Source organism: Entelurus aequoreus, linkage group LG16 (genome assembly GCF_033978785.1).
Source record: "Entelurus aequoreus isolate RoL-2023_Sb linkage group LG16, RoL_Eaeq_v1.1, whole genome shotgun sequence".
Lineage (NCBI taxonomy): Eukaryota > Metazoa > Chordata > Actinopteri > Syngnathiformes > Syngnathidae > Entelurus > Entelurus aequoreus.
In genome coordinates, this window is record NC_084746.1 from 14015902 (window position 1) to 14034015 (window position 18114).

Below are 18114 nucleotides of genomic sequence, written 5' to 3' on the forward strand. Positions count from 1 at the left end.
AGATGAACAGTACTATTACCACAAATCACTCCTGTTTAATGTGTGAACAAGCTTTTATCTCTTCTTTATATGCCTTATTTCCACACCTGGGCTTTTCTTTGGCCATAGATGTAGTAGGGCGCCATCTTTTGGATGAGTTTGCTCACTGCAGGTGCTGAAGAAGCAGTAGATTTCCACTGTTACTTTTGTGTCGATGTAACAATAAAATAAGGTATCCAGTTGTCTTAACGACATTACAGCTACTCCAAGTGCTAACTGCTAGACTCAAACACATACACACAATGTTGACACATGAAGACACAACCCGTATATAATAACGAGATACAAAGCACAGAACAGCTCCATTTCAAAAAGAGAGGTAAAACTAAAGTAGTGAACAGAAGGAAGAAATGATAAATAAATACAGTGATAACATCGGACGAGCAGAGATGCACAAAGCCATGTTTGATAACAGTGGAAGTCTACTGCTTCTTCAGCACTTGCAGTGAGCAAACTCATCCAAAAGATGGCGCCATAGCACAAATATAACACACCTTTCTGTTTAAGTTAGGTTCTGCGCATGTCAAGGTAGAGTATTTCGATTTAAAGGCCTACTGAAACCCACTACTACCGACCACGCAGTCTGATAGTTTATATATCAATGATGAAATCTTAACATTGCAACACATAGTTTAGTAAAGTGCAATTTTAAATTTCCCGCGAAATATTCTGCTGAAAACGTCTCGGTATGATGACGTTTGCGCGTGACGTCACGGATTGTGCGGACATATTGGGACAGCATTGTGGCCAGCTATTAAGTCGTCTGTTTTCATCGCAAAATTCCACAGTATTCTGGACATCTGTGTTGGTGAATCTTTTGCAATTTGTTTAATGAACAATGAAGACAGCAAAGGAGAAAGCTGTGGGTGGGAAGCGGTGTATCAGAGGCTGGCTGCAGCAACACAACCAGGAGGACTTTGACTTGGATAGCAGACGCGCTACCATGAGTACGCAGCTTTGGCTTCCAAACATTTGATCGCTTGCCCGTACGTGCGTGCCGCTATGTGCATGTCACGTACGTAACTTTGGGGAAATATATGTGCTGTATGAACTTTGCGGAAGTGAACGGTACTTTGGGCTGTGGGATTGAGTGTGTTGTGCGGGTGTTTGATTGTATTGGCGGGTTATATGGACGGGAGGGGGGAGGTGTTTGTTATGCGGGATTAATTTGTGGCATATTAAATATAAGCCTGGTTGTGTTGTGGCTAATAGAGTATATATATGTCTTGTGTTTATTTACTGTTTTAGTCATTCCCAGCTGAATATCAGGTCCCAACCGCCTCTCACAGCATCTTCCCTATCTGAATCACTTCCACTGCCCTCTAATCCTTCACTTTCACTTTCCTCATCCACAAATCTTCCATCCTCGCTCAAATTAATGGGGTAATCGTCGCTTTCTCGGTCCGAATCGCTCTCGCTGCTGGTGGCCATGATTGTAAACAATGTGCAGATGTGAGGAGCTCCACAACCTGTGACGTCACGCTACTTCCGGTACAGGCAAGGCTTTTTTATCAGCGACCAAAAGTTGCGAACTTTATCGTCGAAGTTCTCTACTAAATCCTTTCAGCAAAAATATGGCAATATCACGAAATGATCAAGTATGACACATAGAATGGATCTGCTATCCCCGTTTAAATAAGAACATCTCATTTCAGTAGGCCTTTAAGAAACACTGATTTAAACTATCTTTGAAGTGTGCTACCTGGAAAATGGTGTACATGGTGACTGTGAGTGGACGATTTCCAGAATACTCCGAGACCTTAAAGATGTCAATCCCCCATCTGTTGACGTCATCCAATTCCTAAACACAAACGCGTACGGTGAAACAAAGTATGACAAGGCTTTATGACAAAGTTGTAGTGTTATATCAATCCCCCGACCTTGGCCAGGAGACCTTCCTGACTCGCATTGACCCCAAAGCGAGGGATGGTGGAGGGTGCGAGGCTGGGACTGTGCGTGGCCTTTTTCACGCCGCTGATCTGGGACATGGGTCGCTTCTTCTTCTCCTCTTTGGAGGAGGGAGCCATGATGTCCATGTCATGTGGCTTCTCTGTCAGATGGACAAAATGTTAACACTACAGTCGTAACAACAACAAAATCCACTCATTTTCATGTGATTCGATGCTAATTTCATTCCATATTTCACATACAGTAATATATAACAATACAGCGAACAAAAACACTTTTGTTTTTGCTTCCATTTTTCATGATTTAAACTAAAAAAAGATCTTAAACGTTTACTATACACACAAAAGACCTATTCCTTTCAAATATTGTGGACAAATCTGTCTAAATCTGTGTTAGTGAGCATTTCTTTTTTGCCAAGATAGTCCATCCCACCTCACAGGTGTGGCATATCAAGATGCTGATTAAACACCATGATTATTGCACAGGTGTGCAATAACTGAAATATGCAGTTTTATCACACAGCACAATGCCACAGATGTCGCAAGTTTTTAGGGAGTGTGCGGTTGGCATGCTGACTGCAGGAATGTCCACCAGAGCTGTCGCCTGTGCATTGAATGTTCATTTCTCTACCATAAGCCGTCTCCAAAGGCACTTCAGAGAAATTGGCAGTACATCCAACCAGCATCACAAAACGCAAACTACTAGTAGCCACACCAGCCCAGGACCTCCACATCCAGCAGGTGAAGAAACCAGCACCCGGATAGCTGCTGCAACAATTGGTTTGCATAACCAAATAATTTTTGCACAACCTGTGGGAAACGATCTCAGGGAAGCCCATCTGCATGCTGGTCATCCTCATCGGGGTCTCAACCTCATCGCAGTTTGTCGTCGTAACCGACTTGAGTGGACAAATGCTCACATTCAATGGTGTCTGGCACGTTGGAGAAGTGGTCTCTTCACGGATGAATTCCGGTTTTCAATGGAGTGACCCATGTTGGAGGTGGCGTCATGGTATGGGCAGGCGTATGTTATGGACAACAAACGCAAGTGCATTTTATTGATGGCATTTTGAATGCACGGTATCCGTGACGAGCTCCTGAGGCACATTGTTGTGCCATTCACCCGAGACCATCACCTCTTGTTGCAGCATGACAACGCATGACCCCATGTTGCAAGGATCTGTACACAATTCCTGGAGGCGGAAAACATTCCAGTTTTTGCATGGCCAGCATACTCGGCGGACATGTCACCCATTGAGCATGTTTGGGATGCTGTGGATCGGCGTACTATATCCAGAAACTTGGCACAGCCATCGAAGAGGACTGGACCAACATTCCACAGGCCACAATCAACAACCGGATCAACTATGGTGGTCACACCAGATACTGACTGCTTTTCTGACCCCTCTCCTGGTGGCTGGATGGAGGTTATGGAGGTGCACCTGCTGGATGTGGAGATCCTGGGCTGGTGTGGTTAGTAGTGTTCTGCGTTTTGTGAGGCCGGTTGGATGTGCCGCCAAATTCTCTGAAACACCTTTGGAGACGGCTTATGGTCGAGAAATGAACAGAGGTGGGTAGAGTAGCCAGAAATTGTACTCAAGCAAGAGTACTGTTACTTTAGAGATTTATTACTCAAGTAAAAGTAAGGAGTAGTCACCCAAATATTTACTTGAGTAAAAGTAAAAAGTATGTTGTGAAAACTACTCAAGTACTGAGTAACTGATGAGTAACATACACACACATATCATATATATATATATATATATATATATATATATATATATATATATATACACACTACCGTTCAAAAGTTTGGGGTCACATTGAAATGTCCTTATTTTTGAAGGAAAATCACTGTACTTTTCAATGAAGATAACTTTAAACTAGTCTTAACTTGAAAGAAATACACTCTATACATTGCTAATGTGGTAAATGACTATTCTAGCTGCAAATGTCTGGTTTTTGGTGCAATATCTACATAGGTGTATAGAGGCCCATTTCCAGCAACTATCACTCCAGTGTTCTAATGGTACAATGTGTTTGCTCATTGGCTCAGAAGGCTAATTGATGATTAGAAAACCCTTGTGCAATCATGTTCACACATCTGAAAGCAGTTTAGCTCGTTACAGAAGCTACAAAACTGACCTTCCTTTGAGCAGATTGAGTTTCTGGAGCATCACATTTGTGGGGTCAATTAAACGCTCAAAATGGCCAGAAAAAGAGAACTTTCATCTGAAACTCGACAGTCCCCAAACTTTTGAACGGTAGTATATATATATATATATATATATATATATATATATATATATATATATATATATATATATATATATATATATATATATATATATATATATATATATATATATATATACACACACACACACACATATATATATATACATACATACATTGATATATACAGTATATGATTTATATTGATTTATTTTGCCGTTTTTGTTTACATGTTAAAGGTGTTTTAATGAATATACATGCATGTTTAACACATATAGATTCCTTTCTTTCATGAAGACAAGAATATAAGTTGGTGTATTACCTGATTCTGATGACTTGCATTGATTGGAATCAGACAGCAGTGCTGACAACGTCCACGTTTTCAAATGGAGGAGGAGAAAAGTTCCTCCTTTCTGTCTAATACCGCATGAAAGTGGTTGGTTTTTGGCATCTTTTTTGTCCAGCTTCCATATTCGTTTTTATACACTTCACAAGAAAAACATTGGCGGCAAAATCCGTAGCTTGTTAGCTTGTTTGCGCTGGCTTTCGGAGACTCTTATTTTGTAAGCGCCGGCGCGATGGAGCGGCATTTTTATTGTGAAGACAGGAACTGTGCGGTCAGTCTTTAGGCTCTTGACGGGATGTACGGTTGAAATAAAAAAAGTGTCTTTTTTCCTTCACACTTTTGATTGATTGATTGAAACTTGTATTCCGTACAATTGACCACTAAATGGTAACACCCCAATAAGTTTTTCAACTTGTTTAAGTTAGGTCATGTGACCGCCTGGCTCTGTTTGATTGGTCCAACGTCACCAGTGACTGCATCTGATTGGTGGAACGGAGTGAAACGTCACCAGTGACTGCATTTGGTGAAACGCAGGCACTTTGAAGGTCTGTCTGACAAACCAAAACAAACAAAGCGTGCATTAACAGATCGATAAAAATTAGTAGCGAGTAGCGAGCTGAATGTAGATAAAAGTAGCGGAGTAAAAGTAGCGTTTCTTCTCTATAAATATACTCAAGTAAAAGTAAAAGTATGTCGCATTAAAACTACTCCTAGAAGTACAATTTATCCCAAAAGTTACTCAAGTAGATGTAACGGAGTAAATGTAGCGCGTTACTACCCACCTCTGGAAATGAACATTCAATTCCCAGGCAACAGCTCTGAAGGACATTCCTGCAGTCGGCATGCCAACTGCACGCTCCCTCAAAACTTTGCGGCATTGTGCTGTGTGATAAAACTGCACATTTCACGGTGGCCTTTTATTGTGGGCAGCCTAAGGCACACCTGTGCAATAATCATGTTGTTTAATCAGCACCTTGATACGCCACACCTGTGACGTGGGATGGATTATCTTGGCAAAAAAATAAATGCTCACTAACACAGATTTAGACAGATTTGTGATCAATATTTGAGAGGAATAGATAGGTCTTTTGTGTGTATAGTCAAAATGTTACATCTTTGAGTTCAACTCATGAAAAATGGAAGCAAAAACAAAATTGTTGTGTTTATATTTGTGTTGGGTATAGTAACAAATGAATGCTTATACTCAGGAAAGTGAAATAGTACACAAAGCAGAGGTAAAATACCTAGGAAAGTACTTGAGATGAACTCGGAGACCTGGTTCCCTGAGCGGCTGGTTTCTGACAGCTGGGTGAGCTCCCGGTTCAGCATCCTCTTGAACTACAGGCGCACACACACACACGCACACACACACACACACACACACACACACACACACACACACACACACACACACACACACACACACACACACACACACACACAGAGAGAAAAGCATGCAAGGAGTGTAATTAAAATACGACGACGAGAAATCGAACGGCCTGGTACTAACAACACCGCGTAATGAACGGTGGCTTCTGGAATTTGAAGTCAGTGCGCTGAGTGAGGATGCACCTATGGCATCACCGCAGACCGTCCGTTCACAACTTGACTAAGCTGCGGTAATGTCTGAACATACCTACGCACCTTGACTTATCTGCAGAGCTGACTTAAAGGCCTACTGAAAGCCACTACTACCGACCACGCAGTCTGATAGTTTATATATCAATGATGAAATCTTAACATTGCAACACATGCCAATACGGCCGGGTTAACTTATAAAGTGCAATTGTAAATTTCCCAGGAAATATCCGGCTGAAAACGTCTCGGTATGGTGACGTTTGCGCGTGACGTCACGGATTGAACGGAAGTATTGGGACACCATTGTGTCCCAATACAAACAGCTCTGTTTTCATCGAAAAATTCCACAGTATTCTGGACATCTGTGTTGGTGAATCTTTTGCAATTTGTTTAATGAACAATGGAGACTGCAAAGAAGAAAGCTGTAGGTGGGATCGGTGTATTAGCGGCTGGCTGCAGCAACACAACCAGGAGGACTTTGAGTTGGATAGCAGACGCGCTATCCGACGCTAGCCGCCGACCGCACAGATGATCGGGTGAAGTCCTTCGTCGCGCCGTCGATCGCTGGAACGCAGGTGAGCACGGGTGTTGATGAGCAGATGAGGGCTAGCGTAGGTGGAGAGCTAATGTTTTTAGCATAGCTCCGTCAAGGTCCCGTAGCTAAGTTAGCTTCAATGGCGTCGTTAGCAACAGCATTGTTAAGCTTCGCCAGGCTGGAAAGCATTAACCGTGTAGTTACAGGTCCATGGTTTAATAGTATTGTTGATCTTAGTTAGTTAGAGATGCTACCTCAGTAGAAGCATTTAAGTCCCATCTTAAAACTCATTTGTATACTCTAGCCTTTAAATAGACTCCCTTTTTAGACTAGTTGATCTGCCGTTTCTTTTCTTTTCTTTTCTCCTCTGCTCCCCTCTCCCTTACGGAGGGAGTGGCCACGGATGAAGTGCTGGTTGTCCAGAGTCGGGACCCGGGGTGGACCGCTAGCCTGTGCATCGGTTGGGGACATCTCTACGCTGCTGACCCGTCTCCGCTCGGGATGGTTCCTGCTGGCCCCACTATGGACTGGACTTTCGCTGATGTGTTGGATCCGCTGTGGACTGGACTTTCACAATATTATGTCAGACCCATTCGACATCCATTGCTTTCGGTCTCCCCTAGAGGGGAGGGGTTACCCACATATGCGGTCCTCTCCAAGGTTTCTCATAGTCATTCACATTGACGTCCCAATGGGGTGAGTTTTCCTTGCCCCTATGTGGGCTCTATACCGAGGATGTCGTTGTAGCTTGTACAGCCTTTTGAGACACTTGTGATTTAGGGCTATATAAATAAACATTGATTGATTGATTGATTGATCTTCTGTCTATCCTTCCAGTCAGGGGCTTATTTCTTTTGTTTCTATCTGCAGTTAAGCACGATGCTATCACGTTAGCTCCGAAGCTAAAGTGCTTCACCGATGTATTGTCGTGGAGATAAGTCACTGTGAATGTCCATTTCGCGTTCTCGACTCTCATTTTCAAGAGGATATAGTATCCGAGGTGGTTTAAAATACAAATCCGTGATCCACAATAGAAAAAGGTTAGAGTGTGGAATCCAATGAGCCAGCTTGTACCTAAGTTACGGTCAGAGTGAAAAAAGATGCGTCCTGCACTGCACTCTAGTCCTTCACTCTCACGTTCCTCATCCACAAATCTTTCATCCTCGCTCAAATTAATGGGGTAATCGTCGCTTTCTCGGTCCGAATCGCTCTCGCTGCTGGTGTAAACAATGTGCAGATATGAGGCGCTCCACAACCTGTGACGTCACGCTACTTCCGGTACAGGCAAGGCTTTTTTTTTATCAGCGACCAAAAGTTGCGAACTTTATCGTCGATGTTCTCTACTAAATCCTTTCAGCAAAAATATGGTAATATCGCGAAATGATCAAGTATGACACACAGAATGGATCTGCTATCCCCGTTTAAATAAGAACATTTCATTTCAGTAGGCCTTTAAGTGATGCAAAAAGCCAAAGTGTTCTCCAGAATGAGCAACATGTGAGCACGAGCCCTTCCTTACCTGAATGAACATCCACGACACCGAGAGGACATGATTCACTTCTGGCATCTCAGCACAAAATCGAGCACGGGAGCAAGAATCAAACAAGAGTGCGGGAGCCGAGCTTCGTGGTCATCCTTCGCCACAGTCTGTGCTCGAGCAGAAGCTGCTACGGGCGGGGAGTCCGCTGGCAAAGTCCTGGGGGAAACCTCCGGCCAGTCCACTCTTCCACAGAGTGTGGGAATGCGAAGCGACGGCGGGATGCGGCACACCTTCCTCGCCACGCTCTCCCCTCATTCACTCAGTTACTGCCCGCTCTCGTGTGTGTAAACACTGGGAGAACGCGGTACTCCGTTCCACGCCTCCTTCCAAAAATGTCTAAGAATAGCGGCCAATCGGGCGGCTGCTGCAGCCTCTCATTGGTCGAGCTGCGCACAAAGTGGGAGGGGCTGAGCGCGCAGGAGCTGGAGGTTGTGAGAAGCACCATGTGCACCAAGTTTGAAGACGATACTGTATGTAGAAAAATGTTGAAAGGGACGAGGTGGGGAGGGGCGGTCATTCATGAAGCCAAAAATAAAAGCGGTACAATCATGTGACGGCCATCATCGTCGTCATCATCGACTGGAAAAGATGCACTTAGAAGTGGGTTCAAGCTGCCATCATGACTACCTGGCACATAAGTGACTTCAGTTCGTTCAAGTCTAGAAATCCCTCAAAGAAAGAAAGCCGAGGGATCCATCTCATGAACCAAGGTCTTGCTCGTCCTCCACGTTCATTTATTTATTCATTATTATTTATTTATTTTTTTTATTTTTTTTTGTCCTGTCCAGCTTCTCAGGCAAATCATACAGTTGATGTAGATGCCCATATCGGCTGTTCAGATTTACTTTACAAAAGAGAAGTGTAGGATACTTCTCTTGTTGCCTTATTTGTATTTGACTTTATTAAATGTATTTTTTTTTATTTAAAAAAAAAAAGTATTTATATTATCATTTGGTGCAGCCGGGCCGGAGCAGGAGGGGATAGAAAGAGAGAAAAAACAAGACAGAGGGGGAAATTGTGGGGACAAGAGGGGGATTAGACAGAGAGACAAAAACAACAACAGCAAACACAACAACAACAACAACAATAGAGCAACATCAGCAAATACGACATGTACAAATATGATGGTAAAGGTAATAGCAACCATTCCACGTTCATTTAGATCAGGGGTGTCCAAACTTTTTCCACTGAGGGCCGCACACGGAAAAATTTAAGCATGCGGGGGCCATTTTGATATTTTTCATTTTTAAACCATAACAAAATATATGGATTTTTTTTTTTTAACCTTTAGGGCTCCCGGGGACCATAAAGTGTCTCAGTCATTAAAACATTAAAAATAAGTCAAATTATTATTATTATTTTTTATTTAACGCTTACAGTAAATCTCTTTATCAACTTCAGGTTGATAAAAAGTAAAAAAAAAAAGTTTTATGCCTTTTCTGTCAAAGACAACTTTGTTTTTTATAGTAAAACTGGAAATATGCAGTATTTAGTAATTCGAGCTCTACAAGATCAATAATGCAGGACATCATTGATTTTAATTCTTTAATATTTTGGAGAAATCAGTGAAAATATTAATAAAATCCCACTAAATATGTTTGGGATCCAAAAGGTGCCCCACTCATAAAGTGATACATTTATATTAGTTGTTTTTTTACTTTCAACACTTAAGTTACGAGATCAACTTCAGATATATCTGTCCATTTTACGTTTGAACTATTATTTTGTTTGTTTTATGCTCTTTTGTCAAATACATCTTTGATGTTTTTATATGGCAACCACACAATATGTGACCTGTGCTGGCAAAATGAGTCGGAATACGCACAGGCTAATTTTGACCTACAGGCAAATAAGTGAAAAAAATTTATCTTGGTTGAAATTGAGATTTTCACAAAAATGAGTCCATAAAGCCACAATCTAGCGATCCCAATCATCGAAATAGCAAGAAAACATCTTAAATCACCTTTATTTGAAGGTTTTGTACGAGGTATGTCTTCAGAAATTAGTCCTTTGTGTTAAAATTCCTTGATAAAATCAAGTGTTTTCAACGCTCACTCGCGGCAATAAGGGGGAAACCCCCTAGCCATATTTGGTATCATTGTGACGCCAAGTTTACCTAATTTCTAAAAATGAGCATGGAATTCCCGATGACGCCATTCTGAACCAATAGAATTCGAGTTTTTAAACCTGTCCCAACATAAACAAATCCGGCTTGTTGCTAACCGGTCGCTGTGAGGCGTACCCTCATTGGTTGAATCACCCCGCGCGGTACATTGTGGTATCATGACAGCGCCCTGATGAAAAACAACACAGTAATTCGAGCGGAATATTTGGTGAAAAAAGGTGATTTTCGAACATTTAATTATTATTTTTGTGGATAAATTAGACTGTTTTACATTCCGTAATGGATTTAGAAGGTGGAGAGGGTACACAGGCGGTTGCAAGTGCGCTAAATTCACTGCAGTCGGCGAATCTTCTTAGTGCTGCTGGTCAGGAATATTACGGACAGCTGACCAGCTGACAAACTGACCAGTGAACAAAAAAACTATGACATAATAGTGTTGAAATTTTTGTACATAACCGTTTTCAATAGAGTTGAATATATATTTTTCCTTTAGACATGGGATTTGACTTTAACTGTACCAATTTTTCTGTTGCTACAAGGACTTTTAAGGTATGGTTGCTATGGAGTTTTGTTTTGGAACATTCTGTTCTGGAACAGTAAACTTTAAGCTGGTTTTTCTCAAAACGGACCCTCAAACTTGGTCGACTTCAATCGGATGTAACTCAGTCATTTTCTGTCCGATTCCAACAAACCATATATCATTTTGAAGGTCTTTAGATGGAGAATGTGTAAATACCAATAACTCAGTTTTGAAAATTTCCTCATTGTGACTCATTTTGCCAGCACAGGTCACATATATGCAATATTTTTTCCACATAAAACATTTTAAATTGACATTTTTGAAGTAATTGGAGCCATGAATAGGTCAATAATTCGTTATAACATAGATTTTTTGTCTTTTCTTTTTTTTGGAGCAATGGCAAAAAAAGAAAAATAAAGAAAGACAAAAGGCAAAAAAACTTTGTGTCAACATTGCAACTTTTTCTCGTTAGATTTCACCTCATTCCACTATTTAAAATGTTTTTTTAAATTTTTGCAATACTATCAATTTTGCAATTTTTGCAGAATATGTGGCGGGCCGGTAAACAATTAGCTGTGGGCCGCAAATGGCCCCCGGGCCGCACTTTGGACACCCCTGATTTAGATGCTCACTCATGCCTGACCTTGGGTCATTTCCCAATGAAGACGCTCATTGACTGAACTACAGCAACACAGAGGTGGATGTGGGGGGACTCCGCCACGTGAGCCTATATGCCAGTATTACACAGTATGTATGCATCCGTGTGCACCATGGCATGAAAGAGCACGCGTACGCCGAGTGGGCGGTCTAATCGCGGGAATCACGCAAGTGATGGAGGAGGAGGGGGGGATGCACTGAAGGGGGGGGGGGGGGGGGGGATGCCGTTCCATCCTCAGCTCCGGCTTCCTCATTCACATTTCCCTGCACATGAGTGGGGGGAGGGGTCGTCTTGTCTCTATCTGCACGCACCAAACCCTTCCATTCACGGAGGACAACTCTTCTCACTGGTTGGAAGCCTCCATTCATATTCCCACAATGATGCAACACTGAACACAAACGTCGCACAAAACCAAACTCTAAGACGGACCTGGGCACATTAAGGCCCGGGGGTCCCAAATAATTGTTGTGGTTTTTGAAGATGTGCAGTGATGTTTTCAAATGACCGTAAGTCTTGAACTATACAAAGTAGAGATGTCCGATAATGGCTTTTTTGCCGATATCTGATATTCCGATATTGTCCAACTCTTAATTACAGATTCCGATATCAACCGATACCGATATATACAGTCGTGGAATTAACACATTATTATGCCTAATTTTGTTGTGATGCATGTAACAAGGTTTTCCAAAATAAATCAACTCAAGTTATGGCAAAAAAATGCCAACATGGCACTACCATATTTATTATTGAAGTCACAAAGTGCATTATTTTTTTTAACATGCCTCAAAACAGCAGCTTGGAATTTTGGGACATGCTCTCTCTGAGCGGGGTTGGGGGGGCGGGGTTGAGGTGTGTGTGTGTGTGGGGGGGGGGGGGCTAGGGGGTAGCGGGGGGTGTACACTACCGTTCAAAAGTTTGGGGTCACCCAAACAATTTTGTGGAATAGCCTTCATTTCTAAGAACAAGAATAGACTGTCGAGTTTCAGATGAAAGTTCTCTTTTTCTGGCCATTTTGAGCGTTTAATTGACCCCACAAATGTGATGCTCCAGAAACTCAATCTGTTCAAAGGAAGGTCAGTTTTGTAGCTTCTGTAACGAGCTAAACTGTTTTCAGATGTGTGAACATGATTGCACAAGGGTTTTCTAATCATCAATTAGCCTTCTGAGCCAATGAGCAAACACATTGTACCATTAGAACACTGGAGTGATAGTTGCTGGAAATGGGCCTCTATACACCTATGTAGATATTGCACCAAAAACCAGACATTTGCAGCTAGAATAGTCATTTACCACATTAGCAATGTATAGAGTGTATTTCTTTAAAGTTAAGACTAGTTTAAAGTTATCTTCATTGAAAAGTACAGTGCTTTTCCTTCAAAAACAAGGACATTTCAATGTGACCCCAAACTTTTGAACGATAGTGTATATTGTAGCGTCCTGGAAGAGTTAGTGCTGCAAGGGGTTCTGGGTATTTGTTCTGTTGTGTTACGGTGCGGATGTGGAGAACTGGGACAACAGAGACTCTTACCAGGAGGACTTTGAGTTGGATACGCGCTACCATGAGTACGCAGCTGCGGCTTCCAAACATTTGATCGCTTGCGCGTACGTGCGTGCCGCTATGTGCATGTCACGTACGTAACTTTGGGGAAATATATGTGCTGTATGAACTTTGCGGAGGTGAACTGTACTTTGGGCTGTGGGATTGAGTGTGTTGTGCGGGTGTTTGATTTGTATTGGCGGGTTATATGGACGGGAGGGGGGAGGTGTTTGTTATGTGGGATTAATTTGTGGCATGTTAAATATAAGCCTGGTTGTGTTGTGGCTAATAGAGTATATATATGTCTTGTGTTTATTTACTGTTTTAGTCATTACCAGCTGAATATCAGGTCCCACCCGCCTCTCACAGCATCTTCCCTATCTGAATCGCTTCCACTGCCCTCTAATCCTTCACTCTCACTTTCCTCATCCACAAATCTTTCATCCTCGCTCAAATTAATGGGGTAATCGTCGTTTTCTCGGTCCGAATCGCTCTCGCTGCTGGTGGCCATGATTGTAAACAATGTGCAGATGTGAGGAGCTCCACAACCTGTGACGTCACGCTACTTCCGGTACAGGGAAGGCTTTTTTTTATCAGCGACCAAAAGTTGCGAACTTTATCGTCGATGTTCTCTACTAAATCCTTTCAGCAAAAATATGGCAATATCGCGAAATGATCAAGTATGACACATAGAATGGACCTGCTATCCCCGTTTAAATAAGAAAATCTCATTTCAGTAGGCCTTTAATGATATATCAGATTGTAAGTGTTTTGTTTTTTTAGCCTTTGCGTTCATATTTCGCTGTATTTGTTGCATTTTTGTTGCGTTTCGCTTGATTGTAAAATATGTGGATGGAGAGGGGTTGTGACGTTCATATGTTGTCAATATTCAGTGTTTTACTGTTCATAGTTAATATGGTAAATCCCACATTCTTTATTTTCATGTACATTCTGGGTGTCTCATTCAGTAAAAATGTTTTAAAAATGTCATTCCGTTTTGTAAGGGCGGTCTGTCATAATGTTTTTAGCATTCAATCAGACATTATTGTGAGGTTTTGTATTGGGTCCTAAAAATAGGACCCAAGCACACATACTGTACAGCAGATTTTCACAATTTACAAATATATATATATATGTGTGTGTGTGTGTGTGTTTGTATATATGTATACATATGTGTGTGTATATTAGAGATGCGCGGATAGGCAATTATTTCATCCGCAACCGCATCACAAAAGTCGTCATCCACCCGCCATCCACCCGAACTAACATTTTATCAAAACCACAACCACCCGCCACCCACCCGTTGTTATATATCTAATATAGACGATGCAAGGCAGAAAGGCGACTGAGCAGTTAGCAATCCAAAACCCACAATGCATCTCTGCCATGACCCGCCCCCCCAGAATTCTTATTGGTTGGCGTGTGTGTGACAATGGCTGCTCGATCGCTGTTTTCTGCTGCATATTTCACTACGTCCAGCTTGTAATCTGCAGTACATGATTTCCTTTTCGGTGCCATTTTAGTTCAGTCCTTCTCGGTTTTTATAAGTTACCGCCAACGTTGATGTGGTCCATTTTAATAGCTCCGGCAGTAGCGTATAGCAGTTAGCATTCCAAAACCCACAATGCATCTCTGCCATGACCCGCCCCCCGCCAAATTCTTATTGGTTGGCGTGTGTGTGACGATGGCTGCCATTTGCTTCGTCGCTGACGCGAATGAGATAAATAATATTATTTGATATTTTACAATAATGTGTTAATAATTTCACACATAAGTCGCACGTCGCACCCATGGCCAAACTATGAAAAAAACTGCGACTTATAGTCCGAAAAATACGGTATGTATTTTTTTTTTCTGAATTGGTTCAACAGCCACCCGCCCGAATCTATTTAAAATAAAAAATTTTCGTCATGCATCCGCCCAACCGGCGGATTATCCGCGGAGTCCGCGGTTGTGTCCGCAAACCGCGCATCTCTAGTGTATATATATTTATATAGATACATATATAGATAGATATACCGGCCCCAGACACATTTTTTTCTCTAAATTCCCCCCCGAGTCAAAATAATTGCCCAGGCCTGCTCTAAGATATCTGGTACGGGTAGAATTTATTCAGCCATATAGGCTATGTTCACACTGCAGGGTCGGATGTCCCACTCGGATTGCTTTGTCAACTCCGATCTTTTTATGTTACAACAATTTCCGATGTGAATGCAACCTGACCCGCGTCGGGACCTGCGGTCATGACGTCGCACGCACTGCAGCGTTTACGGAAGTAAACATGGTTTTAGCTCCGGTCGGTGTCAGTACTGGCGCACTTGTGGCAATTTGAAGGAGTTTGTGCAATCTAAGTCAATATTTTCGAAAGGCAAATTATTGCAGGTAGAAGATTAAGAAGGAAGAGGACACGTATTTTGGCTCTGGCAGTTTTACAGGATATTTTGCTTCGATAAATGCGGGGACAGGAGTGGTGGAACTTTCACGCGAGTTCCTAAAACTTAAAATTTTCACTCGTTTACTGCCACGTTGTTTTGTAACCGTCTGTTTTGGTGAATAAATATGACGCTTATCGCGTTTTAAAGACGTTTTGGTCGGATGAATGCGTTCACATTGAGGACACGTCGCATATTTAGGTTTTATTCACCTGACGTCACGTCCGCGTTACGGTCGGGTCGCATGGTTATGCGCCGGTTGTTTCCCCAAGGTGCAGATGGACGTTCGGAAGCAACGTGTAGGTAGGATAGGAAAGCAATAATACAAAAATAGGAATGTGCCGACGGCACGGGAAGCAAAAGATAAACTTTGCACGGGAACAAGAATCAAAAAGTTAAAGTTAAAAGTTAAAGTACCAATGATTGTCACACACACACTAGGTGTGGTGAAATTTGTCCTCTGCATTTGACCCATCCCCTTGTTCACCGCCTGGGAGGTGAGGGGAGCAGGAAGGTTTGCAATGTAACTTGTTGTGTGAAGCAAACAAAACAGCCAGACAGTGAGAGGCAGCAATAAATATCTCTCCGATTAGTGACCGGGAGCAGGTGAGCGTCCCGACTACTAACCACAGGCAGGTGAACATAATCAGCACCCATGGCAACAAGGAACACAAAACAAGGGGTGCTGAAACAGAACTAAGTGAATCCTAAACTCCAATCAATCAATCAATCAATGTTTACTTACATAGCCCTAAATCACAAGTGTCTCAAAGGGCTGCACAAGCCACAACGACATCCTAAGCTCATAGTGGATCTAACATAATAGTGTGAGAATCCAGTCCATAGTGGATCTAACATAATAGTGTGAGAGTCCAGTCCATAGTGGATCTAACATAATAGTGAGAGTCTAGTCCATGGCAGATCTAACATAATAGTGAGAGTCCAGTCCATAGTGTATCTAACATAATAGTGTGAAAGTCCTGTCCATAGTGGATCTAACATAATAGTGTGAGAGTCCAGTCCATAGTGGATCTAACATAATAGTGTGAGAGTCCAGTCCATAGTGGATCTAACATAATAGTGAGAGTCCAGTCCATAGTGGATCTAACATAATAGTGAGAGTCCAGTCCATAGTGGAGAGTCCAGTCCATAGTGGATCTAACATAATAGTGTGAGAGTCCAGTCCATAGTGGATCTAACATAATAGTGAGAGTCCAGTCCATAGTGGATCTAACATAATAGTGTGAGAGTCCAGTCCATAGTGGATCTAACATAATAGTGTGAGAGTCCAGTCCATAGTGGATCTAACATAATGGTGTGAGAGTCCAGTCCATAGTGGATCTAACATAATAGTGTGAGAGTCCAGTCCATAGTGGATCTAACATAATAGTGAGAGTCCAGTCCATAGTGGATCTAACATAATAGTGTGAGAGTCCAGTCCATAGTGGATCTAACATCATATTGTGAGAGTCCAGTCCATAGTGGATCTAACATAATAGTGAGAGTCCAGTCCATAGTGGATCTAACATAATAGTGAGAGTCCAGTCCATAGTGGATCTAACATAATAGTGTGAGAGTCCAGTCCATAGTGGATCTAATATAATAGTGAGAGTCCAGTCCATAGTGGATCTAACATCATATTGTGAGAGTCCAGTCCACAGTGAATCTAACATAATAGTGAGAGTCCAGTCCACAGTGGATCTAACATAATAGTGTGAGAGTCCAGTCCATAGTGGATCTAACATAATAGTGAGAGTCCAGTCCATAGTGGATCTAACATCATATTGTGAGAGTCCAGTCCATAGTGGATCTAACATAATAGTGAGAGTCCAGTCCATAGTGGATCTAACATAATAGTGTGAGAGTCCAGTCCATAGTGGATCTAATATAATAGTGAGAGTCCAGTCCATAGTGGATCTAACATAATAGTGAGAGTCCAGTCCATAGTGAATCTAACATAATTGTGAGAGTCCAGTCCATAGTGAATCTAACATAATAGTGAGAGTCCAGTCCACAGTGGATCTAACATAATAGTGTGAGAGTCCAGTCCATAGTGGATCTAACATAATAGTGAGAGTCCAGTCCATAGTGGATCTAACATAATAGTGTGAGAGTCCAGTCCATAGTGGATCTAACATAATAGTGTGAGAGTCCAGTCCATAGTGGATCTATCATAATAGTGTGAGAGTCCAGTCTATAGTGGATCTAACATAATAGTGAGAGTCCAGTCCATAGTGAATCTAACATAATTGTGAGAGTCCAGGCCATAGTGAATCTAACATAATTGTGAGAGTCCAGTCCATAGTGGATCTAACATAATAGTGAGAGTCCAGTCCATAGTGGATCTAACATCATATTGTGAGAGTCCAGTCCATAGTGGATCTAACAAAATAGTGTGAGAGTCCAGCCCATAGTGGATCTAACATAATAGTGTGAGAGTCCAGTCCATAGTGGATCTAACATAATAGTGAGAGTCCAGTCCATAGTGGATCTAACATAATAGTGAGAGTCCAGTCCATAGTGGATCTAACATAATAGTGTGAGAGTCCAGTCCATAGTGGATCTAACATAATAGTGAGAGTCCAGTCCATAGTGAATCTAGCATAATAGTGAGAGTCCAGTCCATAGTGGATCTAACATAATAGTGTGAGAGTCCAGT

The 18114-nt window shown here is 42.0% G+C and overlaps 1 protein-coding gene across 1 annotated transcript in view; it reads right to left on the reverse strand.

Moving 5' to 3' along the window:
• Positions 1–18114, reverse strand: part of LOC133631452 (cAMP-specific 3',5'-cyclic phosphodiesterase 4C-like) — a 244300-nt gene that overhangs the window by 17406 nt on the left and 208780 nt on the right. The window contains exons 8-10 of the mRNA XM_062023653.1: positions 5772–5865; positions 1920–2089; positions 1742–1840 (exon numbers count right to left, since the gene is read on the reverse strand). Coding sequence (XP_061879637.1) covers positions 1742–1840; positions 1920–2089; positions 5772–5865 — 363 coding nt within the window. The remainder of the gene's footprint in view (positions 1–1741; positions 1841–1919; positions 2090–5771; positions 5866–18114) is intronic.